This window comes from Adelges cooleyi, unplaced genomic scaffold (genome assembly GCF_023614345.1).
Source record: "Adelges cooleyi isolate 19-005CV unplaced genomic scaffold, UGA_ACOO_1.1 ACOO_flye_CR_arks_rails_tigmint_CR_PRNA_519, whole genome shotgun sequence".
NCBI lineage: Eukaryota > Metazoa > Arthropoda > Insecta > Hemiptera > Adelgidae > Adelges > Adelges cooleyi.
The window spans coordinates 274,197-291,112 of record NW_026096208.1 but is presented as its reverse complement, the minus strand read 5'-3'; the positions used below and the strand labels follow the sequence as shown (position 1 = coordinate 291,112).

At 35.3% G+C, this 16,916-nt stretch overlaps 1 protein-coding gene across 1 annotated transcript in view; it reads left to right on the top strand.

Annotated features, from left to right (window-relative positions):
- LOC126842336 (protein unc-80 homolog) overlaps positions 1-16,916 on the top strand; it is a 54,162-nt gene that overhangs the window by 18,134 nt on the left and 19,112 nt on the right. The window contains exons 28-41 of the mRNA XM_050579263.1: positions 533-739; positions 1,111-1,246; positions 2,156-2,443; positions 3,246-3,389; positions 5,449-5,546; positions 5,848-6,040; positions 7,327-7,484; positions 7,912-8,031; positions 8,129-8,289; positions 8,376-8,529; positions 9,067-9,314; positions 9,767-9,974; positions 10,318-10,510; positions 10,793-10,962. Of these exons, the coding sequence (XP_050435220.1) occupies positions 533-739; positions 1,111-1,246; positions 2,156-2,443; positions 3,246-3,389; positions 5,449-5,546; positions 5,848-6,040; positions 7,327-7,484; positions 7,912-8,031; positions 8,129-8,289; positions 8,376-8,529; positions 9,067-9,314; positions 9,767-9,974; positions 10,318-10,510; positions 10,793-10,962 (2,478 nt within the window). The remainder of the gene's footprint in view (positions 1-532; positions 740-1,110; positions 1,247-2,155; positions 2,444-3,245; positions 3,390-5,448; positions 5,547-5,847; positions 6,041-7,326; positions 7,485-7,911; positions 8,032-8,128; positions 8,290-8,375; positions 8,530-9,066; positions 9,315-9,766; positions 9,975-10,317; positions 10,511-10,792; positions 10,963-16,916) is intronic.

Here is a 16,916-nt window from a genome sequence, read left to right as displayed (position 1 = left end):
CCAAATCGCCCCCGTTGTCAGTACTGACAACCTTTTTTTTATTGCTGTCTCATTTTTTATAACATTTAATAAACATTTCAAGTATGTCCTTGACTTCACTTTTATGTTTTGAAAAAAAAATGACCACGAGCTCTTGCAAACAAATCCTATTTAAGCCAAAACTGCTAGGGCTGACACGCGCACACAACTGCACGAGGCTTACAAAAACAATCTTGTTTTTCAATAACATTTTCCTGTTTACTAACTTAGCGTTTGTATTATAAAGATAAAAAACATATTTATATTGCAACATACTTCCTAGTGTATAAAATATGAATTATTATTTCAACAAAAAGTGCTACTGTGCAATTTTTCTAAAAAGTTCCACCGAAAAAAAAGCAACCGTGACTAACTTAAAATTTGCAAATTTAATTTATTTCAAAATAAATAATAATAATAAGTATAAAATTGTTTTAAACGCTATACATTTTGACGTTAGAATATGTTTCAAGATAACGGAAAAAAATTGATTTATCGCGTCTACTTGTTTCAGCCAAACACTCCGGTGCTGGCCAGGGCGGCTTTTCTGTTGGAGTGTTGCCATTACGTCCATTGTTGCAACAAAGGCCAATGGACGACGTGGGCGAGATCGACCAGACCTTCGGCGTTGAATTTCAAGACGTCGACCCTGTTGAACGGGCTAAAGAAAACCGCCATGGTGCAGCATAACGCGGGCAAACTGTTCCGGCAATGGGGCGAGGTAACGGTGTAAGCCACTGAACTCAGTATATGGAACGCTTATTCGGATCGAAAAATGTCCAGATCTGGAATGCTGTCATTTTGTGTAGGTACCAATTTCATGGAAAGTAAAAATGCTACGTTACTTTCCAGGATACATATTTAAATGTTAGGTAAGGTGATGACAACACCTTCATATATTTGATGTATCATGGACAAAACAATAGCTGTTTACAAAATGGCAGCTACCAGTGGACATTTTCGTAAGCAGTCATCTATAGGCAATGCGCGTTCCATAATTATTGAGTTCAGTGATGTAAAACCCACGAATCGACGGTGTGATACGATGGCGAAGGATTATATTATTAACATTGGCTTTTTGTCGGTCGACAGATAATTTCTGCACGCATCGACGAAATGATGGCCGACGACCTAAAGCAAATGCCTCATGTGTTGTCTCTCATCACCAACGAATCGTATCAGCGAGACCTGCAGACCGAAGACGAAGAAGAAGACTTTTTGGACGAAAGTAAGTGACCCATGGCCGAGTTTTTGTGTGAATAATATTATAATTACTTGGGGTCTGGATAATATTCTCAAATGTTTTCGTTTTTGGACTGGTGTTTATCTGGCATTAGCGTGTTCGCGACACCGGCAAGTTAGGTTAGCCAAGGCGGGGAGGAGAAAAAAGTGAAAGTGGGGGAAGAGTAGGAAAAGGAAATGTGATAAGAGAGAGAGCTGATAATGGCTACTGATAAGGAATCAGTGATAAAAAACCGCAGACAGTCCAATTAATTGCAAGTCTGTATCGAACTCTTACTCTTTGCGGAAGGTTTGGAAACTTGTATTGTATTTCTAATATAAGGTTGCAAAAAAATGTGGTTTTATCAAAAATCTAGATTCAAATATTAGTATTGTTTTAACGATAATGTGCTTCGATCATTGTGACTGGCTTCTCGATATCTTTTAAATAATCGTATCTTGTTTTTTAGTGTAGTAAGTCATTACTACATTACATATTGAGCTAGTAGTTTTAAAAATTCATCCCTTCTCCCTTGAAAACAGTAAAAAAAATAAACTAATTTTTCAATTTAAAATTACTTTAATTTTAAATTTGAATGGAATATTCTTTAGGCGCTGACAATAATGTAGGGGTGATTTATACATTGGCATAGTAAATTATCAGGTTATTTTCAATGAATCAACAGCGAGTAGGTGTCTGAAAAATATTTGGGATACATGGGTAACGATGGAATTTTAATCGTATCCACCTTATACTAAAATTACAATCTCAAGCACATTATTGTCTTAACAACGCTTTTATCAAAAGTTTTACGGTTTCACGACGAAGCATTTTTATTTGAATGTGATTTTATCACTTTCGGTTGTGGTCATCCTAAAGACATGCGATCTCTTCAATCCTTTTGACATGTTTCAGCTTGTGGCGTCACCCGGACGATGAACTGTCCGTTGGTGTTGCGAATGGTGGCCTGCATGTTGTTCCTGGAGATCACCTCGTACTTGCGGGAGACCTACAGGAGTCGGCCGAAAGCCAGGCAATCAAACACTTACACCACGTTGCCAGTCGCATCCAGCACTTGGGACCGGGAACCCCGGCAATCGCACAGCCGGGAAGGGAGACGGTGGTCTATGGCACTGTCATCTATGGGCCATTCGCAGGCGTCCGCTCAGAGTTTACAGTCCATAGCTTGCGACAAAGATACCGGTAAGTCGTGGATCGAGTAAAAAAAAAAAAAAAATGGAAAAAAATGATACTTACATCAAGTGAAACTTCTATAGGAGTCGTGTGAAATTTGGGAAACTTAGGCTTTTTGGTAGAGACAAAAATACATACACAATCAAGTCGTTTTTGGAAAAAAATATAGTTTATTTTTAAGTTTACTACTACTGTTTCAATTATATTTCATATCGTTTGATAAACATTATATATTAATGAAACACTAGTTTAACTAAACTATATATTTCTATCTCGTTCAATCACCCCAGCTATCCTCATATCACTCTCTATTCCATACATCCATATTTTCTCCGGTCTTCCTCTTCCTCTATTTTCATAACATTTCTCATGGCCTCTGCTTTATCTCATGACTGAACACGATCGTAACATCTTAACACGACCGAACTGTCTCAACCTTTTCTCTCTCTCATTTTCCCCACAATTGATGAAACTCCCAGACTCCCCCTTATGTATTCATTTTCTATTCTACCGACCCTAGTCACTCCACTCATCCATCTTCTCATCTCCACTAAACTCATTCTCTGTTCAGTTTTCTTGTCTGCTGCCCTACATTCCGACTCATATAGTATTGCTGGCCTCACTAATGTCAAATAGGTATGTTTTTTGTCTGGATACATTTAGGTGTAAATAATAATTGGAATTATAACTATTACTGCAATATGTATAAATTGTGTAATACGTACGGGAAATGCACTTGCATGCGAATATATGACTGTATAGTCCTACACATATTTTGTTGTTGATGGATTTGTGAACTGTTGTATCGCAGAAATGGAGAAAAGCGGAAATAACGACCTTCCGCAGAGCCATTTAAAACCGGAAGAGGACGTTAGTCGAAAAAGTAGCATCGTGGTCGCTACCACCGTGTTGACCAAACTCCGCAGACACGCTAAACTAATTAAAGAAAAGCGCGGTATGACCTTCCAAGAGTGTTACTGATCGATAATGTTGCACTCGAGTAGATCACATTAGACTTTATAATTAACTATACATATATTGCAGTGTGAAATCAACACAACGGTTTTCACACAATTATGCTTGGAATTTTCCCAAAACTTTTTATCGTTATTTTAAAAAAACCCCACTGTACTATAATACACCGACCTGGTTTGGTAGTCACGGGACTGTAGAAATTTAGATAAATAAAAAATAATAAAACTGGTCAACAAGATTAGAATACTCTGCCATAACTAGTCCTGTATAGTTTGACTTGTAACAGAAAGTTCTAAAACGAGGTTCCTGCCTCTCATCATGTGGCAAATCACCTTCGGAGACCAAACTAGTTTGGTTTGGACTGTACTACTGGTTTAGGCTACGCTTGTTTATTTAAATTTAATATTTATAATCAATTTAAATAAATTCTGAATATGTGGGAAAACATTGTACTGTTGATTGCACACCGAATATATTTTATAATGATACTACAATAGGTATAGCATGCATAGAGTATAGTCCCATAGCTAATTTTACATAATATACCTACGCTTTTTTTTTATTACCTATTATTTTTTTTTCGAATACATTCTAAACGTTTTAACAATAATATGTTTACCAATTATTATTATTGTTAATAATATACTTATTATGTTTTATGTTTTTTCCGTGCACATTTTGAAGGACAAATCGCATTTTGCACATTTCCCGAGAAAATTAAACCGTGTACAATGCAATACAGTTTTTTTGTCTGCTTTGTTGGCTCTTTTTTTTTAAAAAAATATTAAAATTAAATTTACCCATTCCCACAATGATGGCCTTTTGTAGATTTCTAACAACAATTTTTCTTCAATTTATTTTAGTACTACTTACTTTTTCTTTTTTAGACTTAACTTTATTTATAGGCTGTTTCCAATGCACACCAACTGTCCGATGAGATTTTTAAAATAGAATTGCTTGTTCAACAAAGGAAAAAAGTTTTAAAAAATCGGAAAAACACAAAAAATGTCATTAGAAACATTTGATACTTTTTTTAGTTTAATGATGTACTTACTTTATGCCCATTTTTAATGCTTACAGCTGGCGGACTTGTTCCCTTTCCTAAATTATAAAAAACCTGATAGAAGAAAAATTAGAAACCTTTAAATAAAATCGATAACTTTCAAGGTTTTTGAGAGGAAAAAATTAGTTTTTTAAACCAAAAATAATAGAATTGAACTTATGGTGTTAGCAAAAATATATCTATATAATATATATCTAAATATATTATGTATTTATAACTTTTAAAAGAGAGCCTAAATAGGTAAAGTTGTGCTGTGTTTGATTAATCATAGTAAAACTATCATTAAAAATATGTGAGAGAGCGTATGCCCCTTTTTGTTCTTCCCTCAAATGCAAAACTGATCCGGGCGTTGTTTAGATGATAACAAAATTATTCATTGAGTTTTATGAACTGTTATTAATTTTGTCCTATTATTTGTTACAAAACAAATTATAATTTGGTTTTTTTTTTCTTTTTAATTTTAAGATTTTTTTACATTGTAGCTGTAACGTTTACCTACGCTGTGCTGTGTATATATTAGATATTATTATTACTAGTATTATTATTATTATTATTATCTGATTATTAGTAAATAGAACAGCACCAGTATTGTATTTTTTATATTTAACTGCAGTTTTACCCGTCATTTCTTATTTGTTTAATCAAGATTTTCTATAAACTTCGGACAAACCGATATGTTATATTTTATTTAAACAAAATAATATTATAGTGACCAGCTGCTATTATGATATACCTAGAACAAGCTTATGAACCACAATCGCTACGCAAGAATGCACTTACAATAATGTCATTTTCTTGTATATTTTTTATATTGTACCCATATAGTTTAATACTGTTCCAAAATGATTTGTAATTAGTATTTAGTTTTGGTAGAAATGTTTAATACCGTTTGTGTTTGATTATACTAGGACATTTTGTTTTTGATTTTATGTGTTAACCGTATTTTTGACATGGCATTTTTTCCCCCATAAAACAGCTGCTCCAGCCGATAAAGGGAAAACGTGTCTGAAGAGCAAAGACAACGAACAGCAGAACAAAAATGAAAATACCAATCCAAACGTTCACTTCAACCAGGTGAGAGTGATTGGTTAAAACACTAAATTTAATTAAAATGTACTCACCAAACTTCATCTTGTGGAATTCGTGGCTACTCTTCCTATTTTTGGGGGCCAAAATCCTTAAACATAATACACGTACAAATGCATTATTTTCAATTAATTAACTGAAACCACAAAATGACGTTTAATTAATTAAATTGATTTACCGTTGGCGAATCACTCGAGTACTCGGAATCTAAGTCTCGCATTATAGCGTGTAATTCAAGTACAAATATTGGACCGGAGTCGACCTAATGTTGTATTTTCATCGCCCTTAGTGGGACGAGGGTGGACCTGCGACGGTCATCGACGAAAAAAAAGCCAAGTCTTCTGGTGGTCAACCGACGGCGGGTGGAGCACAACATTTTTCTCAGAGAAGAGGCACGGCCGGTTCATTCAAGCGGTACAGTTTGAAATTGCGTCGGAACACCAAGGAAGGCATCAAGGAGATCTTGTCGTCCGACGGCGATTGTAAGTTCGAGAGTAGCTGTTGTTTTTGTCCAGAACACCAGTTACTCTCATTTAAACATCAACGGCAGTAATAAATTCGACCCTTTGGGCCTAGAAATAGGAGCTAATCCTCCCCCCCCCTCTTGACTCCGCCTTTTTGTTTAACTTCGCACTTTGAGAGGACATAGAATATGATTTTGCTTATCTCCCAACCGCATTTCGCATTGTCCGGTGCAAGAGACATGGCTATCAACATTTGTAAATTGTTCGGGAGAGCATGAAAATTGTCCAGGACACGGTTTTGTCAATTTATGAATTTTGGTACCAGGGTATACCAGGGTATCTAAGGCGCTCAGATGCCAAACCGTTTAACTCGTTTAACTTTTTTTCAAATTGCGAATAATAGCATCAAGATAAATAACTCCGTAGTTGAATTTTCACCACTAGAGTGCTCTAAGTACATTGCCAATTGTACTTACATACATTGTTTCAAATAACTGTAACTGCCTGTACTGAAAAATTTCAGTTTATGGAGTTAATCAGTTTGGCTTCTGAGCGCCTCATGTGTAAAGTGTGAATACATACCAGTACGACTAATAACATATCCACGATTCAATGTTTTCCCACGGAGAGGAGAAATCAGTTGTGGATTTTATTTATTTCAAGTTCAATATCATACGGTACAATATAATATATTTATCATAAACGTTTTTCTTTATTTTTGGCAATTTAATAACACCAACACATAGACAGTTAAACATGACAGTTAAAATAAGAAATAATTAGTCATAGCCACCAAAACCATGAAATTTAGAGCATTTTTAATTTACATAATTTTATATAACTACTCTCGCTGGACAGTTTCTTCATTTTCATTAATTCTATTATTTTCACTTATGCTTACTGTACATTACCCTTGTACATACTGTAAAATTATCCAAATATAAAAAAAAACATAATATTATATAATCTTTTTTGTGCGTTTTCAAACTCTGTTCATTAAATATTTTGCAAGACAAATCCTGTGGACTGCATTTGTCGCTTGTGATGCGTAGTCTATGATTATCTAATTTAGTGAATTAATTCCTCGAATCAGATAGGGTTTATCGATTTACTCTATATAGATAGTTGTCGGTAGTTCAATAGTTAGAACCTAACTAATCCAAATCACACCTAAACAACACTAAGCTAATTTTTTTTAATTTCGTGACGCTTTTCGGCATATTGTGATCATCGCAAAAACTTATTCTATGATAATCATATTATTATTGCATTATAATAACATCATTTACTCGCTGTTGTCTTAGACCGGAGCGACACTTCGGAAGGATGCGGTGCGGCCATTGCGGGCGAGGCGAGCGGTGAAGAAGAGTCGGCTGCCATGTTGAGCGACGACCACATACCGGTCAGCCCTTGCGACAGCAACGAAACCGACGACACCACTTACTTCATGCCCTGGTTAAAGGTCGGTATCCTTTATGTTATGTAGTCTAGAAAATCGCACTTAGTCTAGTGTCTACTAATTATTTTCCATCAGGAATGAAAAGAAAAAAAAATACTTTTATCCTTTCCTAAATTATAAGAATAGCTGAATGAAAATAACCAGTTTCTAGTAAACATTTTTGAATTATTTGTATTTGGTTTTAATTGGAGGAGTAGAGTGCTGGTACGGTGCGTGGGGATATAATTTAATACCATTACCAATCCACCCCATTGAATGCTAATTAGTAGAGAAGTATCTATCCCCAAATGTGGTTATCGACCAGTCACTATTTCCATTGCACCATTCAGTTAGAAAATCATCCGTCAATAAACTTTGACCGTAACTAGCCTAACCCTAATTGTATTCACCCTTTACGATGATTTTTGTGTTTGTGTTATTTTTCCTTCAGTCGGTCATACAAATCAACAAGACATTCGATCACAGTTGCACTCACCAGACGTTTTGTCATCCGCTTTGCTATAAACGGCACATGCGGGCTTGTTCGAGGCTCGTCAAAGCCATGAGAAAGGTACCCGGAACACCGTAAACGGTTTCAAAATAATGTTTTTTTATCTTGCCCAATCGTTGCGATATTGTTGTGATGATATTTTTTTTGTTCTTACAAGTTGTACGGCGAAGAATTTGGATTGATGAGTTCGTTGGAACTCGACTTGGATTTGGACGTGTTGATAAACACAACGAAAATCGATATCAAAAAGAACGTGCCAGTGACGAGCAGTCAAACGTCGCCTAACAAACGCAAAGACAGTTTCGGAAGAATCGAAAAGTAAGTATAGCGATACTTCCTTAAACAGACGTGTCGATGGACCATATGAAATTATAATATGATACCGTGTCGGTTTGGTTTTTCAGCACAAGTCTTTTGTACAACATCGGCGAAAGCATTTCGACTAGTAAAAAACTGTTGTTGAAGTCTGATTCGAAAATCCACGAAAAGAAGGACAGCAAAAACCCGAAAGAGCCCAAGAACGACCCACCTATAATTTTAAAATACATAAAAAACCAAGTAAATATATTTTGTATTGTGTATCGCGATTGAGAGTTGGAAAAAAACCAGCCCCTCCTCAGAAAAAACCAAAGATTTTTAATGTCTTATCCAAACAAATAAAAAGACTGTCTTTCTCAGAAGATATCAGGTCGTAAACACGTCTTATGGCGACTATAAATTAATATTCATCGTATTAATACTATGTACCCTAACCAATCTCCTTGCCTTGCTGCGCTCTTTCCTTTTCCTTTTCAAGAAAGAAAAACTAGAAAATTGTAATCATCTTCCGAGAAAATATCTTAAGTTAAAATGGTCATTATGTAAACTATCCCATCCACTCCTATTGTTATCTGCACTGCTTTCTTTCCTCTTACCCTTCCTTCTCATTCCCCTCCATCACGAGGGTGTCAATTGCGAGGAAATGTTCAACAGACCCCTAGCCATAAGACATATTCATGCCAATTCGACAATTTGCTTTATAACGTTTTTAAACTAGTAATCAGAGTATTCAAAACTCGCGTGACTTGTATAGTTTAACTTGTTTGACTTGTCCAGGTACACGATTTGTTCCACTGTTCGATGGCGTTATTGATCAAAGCCGCCGTGGTGCTGACGGAAGAACAGGTTTTGGACATATTGCCAATCGCTTGGGAATACCTTTTGGACTCCAACCAAGAATTGGTGGCCGCGTCTTCGACTTTGTTCATAATAACCGCGTACAAAGCACCGCAGAAGTGCATCGAACTGATGAACAATAGTTTCACCGACCGGGATATTACGGTCAGGGCAAACTCTATTTTGAAGTGAGTACTTACAACAAGGGTTATTATAGTAATTTGAAACAGAGCAAATAAATTGACTATAAGTGGTGTCTAAAAAAGGATTTTGTATGGCAAAAGTGGAAATAGTTTACTCCTGTTTTCTTCAAAAACTTAGTTTGCTGAAAATTGTCGAATATATATTTTTAAGCTGGGCATCGTACTAAAATTTGCATGAGACCCTCAACGTGGAGGAGAGGGGGGAAGAAGGCGATAGCATGGAATAGCGATGGGATCATTGTTGATATTGACAGGTTATCGTGAAGAGAATCAGCTGATCACGAGACACGTTCATGATCCGTTGTCATTCCTCTAAGAGAATTATTGAATTTTTAATTTGCTAGCTTTTTAATGGCCACTTTGGTTTTGACGGGACTCAAAATAAATAGCAGTTGACATCTTATCACTTAGGCTAATATTTTTTTGTGCGTGATTAGGTTTCACGTGTTGTGGAAGAATCGGTATCAGTCTTGGCCGCGGATGGAAGAAGGAGCACAAAATTTGTTCCGGATCCCTCCACCAGGCATTGAGTTCACGCTGACTTCGCCAAAAATCGGTATCGAATTCTTGCCGACCGTCGACCCGCCTTGGATGCCTCAAGTGGAGACCAAAGTGGAAGAGGTTGCCATCGGCCAAGACACGCACGTGAGTAGTCGAGGACGAGTCAAAATGTCGCCGTTATTATTAATAAGAACGTCTTACGGTTAGGGGTCTGACAAAAAAAATTGTTTGCCTTAAATATAGCTAATTTGATTATGGCCGGGGTCCGTCGAAAGCTTGCGTGACGCTTTTGTGTCACAAAGGTAAGGAGCCAGTAGGATAAGGAAAATAGGAGCGGGGAAAGGGTTGGGATGGTGTTGAGGGGTCATCGATATTTCCCGGATAAACGATAAGAGTTGATCAGTTGATCATAAGGCATGTTCATGATGAGATACGAGTTTTTTCGAGGCAAGTATTAATGTTTTCCACTTTTGTTGTTTATCCGCAGAGGTCTTTGGTGACGGCCACGAAAACCAGGAAGAAACAACAGACGGAACTGATCAAAATGGCTCTGGAAGCCAAAGAAGACCAAAGGCGCAACGAACGCGAGAGTTTTTTGGTCACGGCCATTCCCATCAACAGTCAGGCGGCACACGAGCAGAGCATGCACCACGGTCTGTCGGATCCCGAGTACGACGAAGGTGCGCGTTTATTTGTTTCATCATCGATTTTAAAATATTTTAACACTGACAAGCGGTGTTGTACACGAGAACGGCGACCGTTTGAATACGGGATTCCCGTCGTCGACAGCGGTACCCTCGTCATAGTTTATGGACGGGCGGACGGCCGACAATGGCGAGGGTACCTCTTTTGACGGCGGTAATCCCACATCAAATCTGCCGCCAATTTGGTCTATAGCGCCGCTTATCTGTTGATTTGTTTACCTACTAAGTCTTTGCCGTGTGTTATGTTATCCTGTACAGAAACGGACGAACACGAGAATCAGGCACGTGTCGTCACACATCATTCGGTTCCCTCCGTCACCATGCTCTTCCCGTCGGTCCTCTGTTCGGCCGTGGTTGACATCGTGGCGTTGCTCAACGATCCGGCCGTGACGGGCGACGGTACGTCAGTCTGCGAAACCGCTTACCAGGTAACGGGTTATACTATATTACTGCGTAACCGGTCACGGCACACGTATTCGCGTCTATTGCACAGCGTGACTTTTGTTAGCGAGTGGAAAGGGGGCGGTGTGTACAGCCGAAGTTATTTGAACTTTTTCAGGCTAGGGTCAATTCAAAATTTGAGTAGACAGGGAATGGTATGCGAAAGAAAAGGAGAGTGGAAAAGATAGAGGATGGGATGGTGATAAGTGGAAATCAACGATTCCTGGATAACTGATAATAGATTATTGATAAGATAATCAGCTCATAAAAGTATAACATAATCGGCTGATAAGAGATGACTGATAAGTTGATTTAAATTCTTTAAAAAAAAAAAATTATAATTTCATTGAAATTTTATCAATGAACATTCTCTGTTTTACTTTTTATAAAACGTGTATATTTTGAAAAACAGTTTTTCTTTACAAACTCAAGAGACAATTTACTAACAGTAAATTATTATTATTATATAATATTGTCAATAATGTTTTAAATACTTTTAGTACTTAAATATAACGTTATTAAGTTATAAAGTATGTATGCAGTCTGAGAGTGAAGATCCCTCACTTATCTGCATTTAAATTTAAAAAAAACTTGACAAGGTATAGTAAAATCAATACCTTTTCAGTGCCTCTTTCAAGCCATTTCAAATATGTTTGGGATATAAAAAAAAATCATATTGTATAATAATAATACAAATAATAAGAAATAAGAGTAGCCTCAATTATGGATAACTAATGAGGATTATGATTAACAGAATTAATCATACAAAAAAATATAAAATAAAATAATCATATTCTTGTTATAAACTCTAACTGCAACAGTACCCGTTGTGCTTTTTCAGAGTCGCAACCCGGTTTTGATATCCTATATATGTTTGCATATTTTTATTTTGCAAGAACGAATTTCAATTATGCATTATTACACCATTATAAATAAAATTAAAATTCGTTATTTAAATAAAGTTTTAATGTAAGAAACTTCGTTGTCAGTTATTATCATATTACTATTTTACTATCGACCCTCGGATCTCTATCACTATCATTTCCATTTCTTTATAGGTCTATGTTAATTATACAAAAATGCACTATTTCCATAAAATATTGTTGTATGACATACTTATAGGAGTAATAAAATAGTTGATCCAAAATTAAAATTAAAAATATAAGCCCATATTTTTCAAAACGTTTGAATTATTTTTGATAAAAATAATGATGTATGTATAAAAATAAATATAAAACACTTTATCTTCTAAGTCCCGTTTATTTTCTATACTAACTACGAACCAACATTAATTACACGGTATGCTTAAAATTAAAATTTTACAAAAAATATCGGTTATACTAAGCTCCAAAACTAATAGGAGGTGTAACATCCTCTCAAAAGAATTGTAATCAAATATCATAAAATTTTATAAGTGTATATTTTATTAAATTTAAAACATCTCCTATTCAGCAACCTAAATAAATATTAACGTAAAATATATATCTATCCTTTATTTTTTTTTTAACAACACCAAGTCGGATAAAGTCGAGTTCTAGTAAGATTTTTTGTCGATATTTTCGCTGCATATACTTAACAAACGTTTACTTATTTGCTGACGACCGACCAACTATCGAGGGCTCCTTGGATTTTTTCGAAGACTGGTCATTCGATTTCTTCATGGTACCATGAATCTATAAACAAAAATAATATGAAAGGCATTACGAGCAGCACATGACTGATTTACATAAAACTGTTTGTAGTTTGTATGAAATTATCATTATTATATCAAATGTGTCAAACACTATGTCACAGTAATTAATTTTCATTTAGTATTATAATTATTAATCGAATTTATGGTTTTCGAGAAAGGTTATAGTCTTAAAAAAAAAAAAGTGGGAAAAGTACATATTAACCGTAATCAATTTCTAGGTGCTACGTGAAAGTAAACCAACGGGTATCAAAAACATATTTTAATTTTATTGTAACAACAACAGCAATAACTATTAGAAAAAACAGATGATCAACATCAATCGTATTCATTCAAAGACATAATCTTAAAACGCAGACAATGACGAGTAATAGTTTACTTTGTCCCACGCGTAGCAGGTCAGACCAAAGTTGACTCTGAAGTTTATATGGTGAACATCGTGGAACATTACGTCTGGAGCCCCAAGCTGCCACCACGAAGGTTTGAAATCGATGCCAGAATGTTGGACGATGACGTGGTAGGCGGTGTAAAACGATACTGTGGCGTAAGGAACTGAAACGGCGTGGTCATAATGAAATACAGAAAATCATTATTAATAATAACGATACAGCATAATTATATATTCTGCGCATAAAATGGAATTAGATGTTTCAGTATTGGCCAGCAACAGGCTGTACTCACGCCAGTGTATTGGTACGACGAACAACAGTGCTAAATGAGTCAACAAGTTGGTTATGATTTCAATCGGGTGTACTGTATAAGCGTTCCACGGGTACGGTTGATCGTATCGGTGGTGGTAGGCATGTACATGTTTGTATAGAAACCGTGTATGATACGCTCGGTGCATCCAATATGTAGTGTAATCCTGTCAAAAAAAAAAAAAATAAACCCTAAGACGAACCAAATGTTTTTCTCGGTAAGATCGTGCCAATCAACGTGTACATTTGGCTGTAAATATTTGTAAATTCTTGGATTCAACACATTGGCAGCGTCGCAACAAATCATATTGTCCTAGGATAGCTTAAATTTGAATCTGCTCGGGAAAGGAACAAAGATTAGGGTGTAACACTATTCCCGAAAATAGGATGGCCAAAATATGGAGCTTGAAGTGTTGAACCGAATCTTTAAGTTTGTGGTGTAATAACTGTGCAGTAAGTCAAGAAGACCTACATAAGCTGAAGAAGCAGAACTTTCATGACTCTGTAATTGTGCTTTTACAATTTTCTTACTGCACTCATGGTACTAGTACAATAACTTCATACCGCAAAAACCATCGAGGAGCGGATAACTCAGGCCAGTTTGGGTTAAGCTGTGATCTTTACACCTCTTCGGGCCCTCGGAGTCGGACGGAGAGGAGTGTGGCTACTAACGGATACAGCTAGAAAACGGCTTATGGCATTGGATGTGACATTTAAAAGAGTAGAATTTTATCACGATTATATTTTTAAGCAGACGGCCAACCAAGAATTTTTTTTAACGTGCTTCTTCTTCTGCTGTCATATATTACTCTTTGAGAGTTTTCACCGACACCACGATGTGCTTCAATAATACAAACGTACACAAATAAAAAATAAATACCTGGGAAAAGTATATCAGCGGCCATTGAACAATCCACCACTTCCAAGAGTAAGCGTCAAATTCCGTGTAAAGTAAACTGGGTCCGCCACAAACTACGTATGTGGTGTAAACTGATATCGTGGCAGTGGCGGTCGACAGCCCGATGATACTGAGTTTGATATCTTTCAACAGAGCGTTTTTATTTGGCCATTTAGTTGGCTGGCACTTCCATTCGGCAGAGTTTTCCTTACGCTTTACGTAGTACGACCACTTTGCAGAAAAAGAAAGGCACATCAGTATAAAGAACGTGTAGAGACATTGTACTCCGAATCGCAATAGAGGGACTACAGGGTGTGCCCTAGTAAATCTTTAAAGCAAGAGAATAAGTCTTGTTTTTAAATATAAAAATTTATAACCAGGTCTCGGAACTTGGTGACCTTTTTCTAACTAATTGCTATGCGTTGACTATTTTATATTCTCTATACCCTCATTTGAGAGTAATATTTCTCATTCAGAGCTTATATTGAAAATAATTTCCGTCTGAAGTGTTAAACTTTAACATCTTTAAAATGAATGACTTGGTTATTGAACAGTATCAGCAAATTATTTTTACTTAAATAAACTAATTTAAAGTATTCGTTTCTAAAAATAAGTAGATGGCGTATTGGAAAATACTATAAACGGTCAACATTTGAATATTGTCTAATATTTTATAACATCATAAATTATAGTGTAAAAAAAAAAAATTAATAATTATTATGAGAATGTGAGTTTCTCTTTCGTGATAGATTAATGAATGACCTTGTATTATAGTTTTTCGCTTTTATGTATTTTTTTTTGTCTTATTTACTTGACATAATATTAGTGTACTAAGGCACACCCTACACACCCTGTAGTCCTATTTATGGGTGTATACCTACCTCTAAATACTTGCAGATCACAAAGTGCCCGGTAACTACTATGATAGTTAGCAAGATCCAATGTGTCCAGTATTCGCGAAACACCGAAGAGCACCGAACTTCCATCAGTATATTATCGTTGGTCAAACTGGTATTGCTTTTCAAGTGGTTCAACAACCCAGGCCAACGGTTCGCTTGACATTCCATAGTATCGAATATAGTCCAATCCTAAAATAATTTTTCTATAGAAATTTTCACTAAAAGTCATACATTTTAATTTGATTTACTCGTCATAAATTCAAGAATTATAATAAAAAGGAATAAGTCTCGTCTTTTGTAAAACAACAATTAGAAAATACAAGAAGTCTATACTAGAGGAGTTATAAAGACATTTAGAAAAATAGTTGTAAAACTACAGTCCACGACTGCATATTATGTAGTGTTGGGTTAAAAAAAAAAAAATCACTGACACAATGCATTGTTTTAACAATATTAACATAATTTTAAAAAATGTATTCACACAACTTAAGTGTTTTTTTAAATTTATTTCTTACGTAATCACACATTTATTTATATGCCTTCTAAGTGTTGTCGGTTAGTTTGAAATTGTTATTAATATTATGATATTTTATTTTATTCAGTTAAAACGACGACCTTGTTCCATGGGTATTTTTTTTGTTTTGAAACTTTTTTCAAATATTGCAATTATTTTAAGGTAATGACAAGAATTTTAAACTTTTCAGTCCATACAGCTCCACTGTAGTCCAAAAATTCACCGACACAATGCATTGTTTTAACCTTGATAGAACCTGGTCATATTAAAAATGCCAGTACAGTGGGTTCGGGGCATAGTGAAGACGGAGAGGTCACAGGTCTACAGATTTTATTATAACTGAAAGTGATAAAATTACTTTTAAACAAACGCTTCGATACGAATCTGTGGATAGTATGTTCAAACTAGTTATAGCGGCTTAGAAGTATCGTGGGACCAGCAATAATGTACTTAAAATTTAATATTTAGTCTTGTGCAGGGTGGATACGATAAGGGTTGATCGTCTGTCTATAAAAATGTACTGTCATATTTACCCATGTATCGTAATTAACAATATAATGAAAATATTTTCATTACCCGTTGATTGTTGATTTACACACACATAGCAACCTAGAAACTGACTACGGCCAAAGTGTAAATTTACCCTATTTTTGGCGTTTTTCCTTAATAAAAAAAATTTGACTACAGATTTTTGAAGAAATTGTATATGTTATAGTTCCATTTTAGATCCGCCTTCGGTCTAATTTTCAGATCTTAATCTCTAAAACTTTGCTTGAAAATTTGAAATAAAGAAAAAAAAATCTATCTCTTCTAAAAGAAAGGGTTTATGATATTTTTTTGGTTTGTTAATGTTTATTGATAGTACTATGTTTGAAGAACAATTCATATAAATTTGGAACTTTTTCAACTATGTTTAAAAAAGTTATAGAGCATCGTATTTTTAAGTTGAAAAATTTGTAAATTTTTTAGATGTTTGTCTCGTTTTTGGTGGGGAAGGGGAGACTTTTTAAAATTTTTAGCTTAATTTAAGTACTTTCCAGGTATGATTTCTAATCTATAAAGTTGCTACACGAAAAAATCGGTTCAGCGGATTACGAGATATCGTGGCACAAAAAAAAAAATTTTAAAAAACACATCATTGTAAAATTAATATCTTCTCAGTTTGCACCGAAGCTAAAATCAATTTTAATAAAATATACCTTTCGTGACCTTGGAAATAATATTAATTGTATTTTGTTTCAA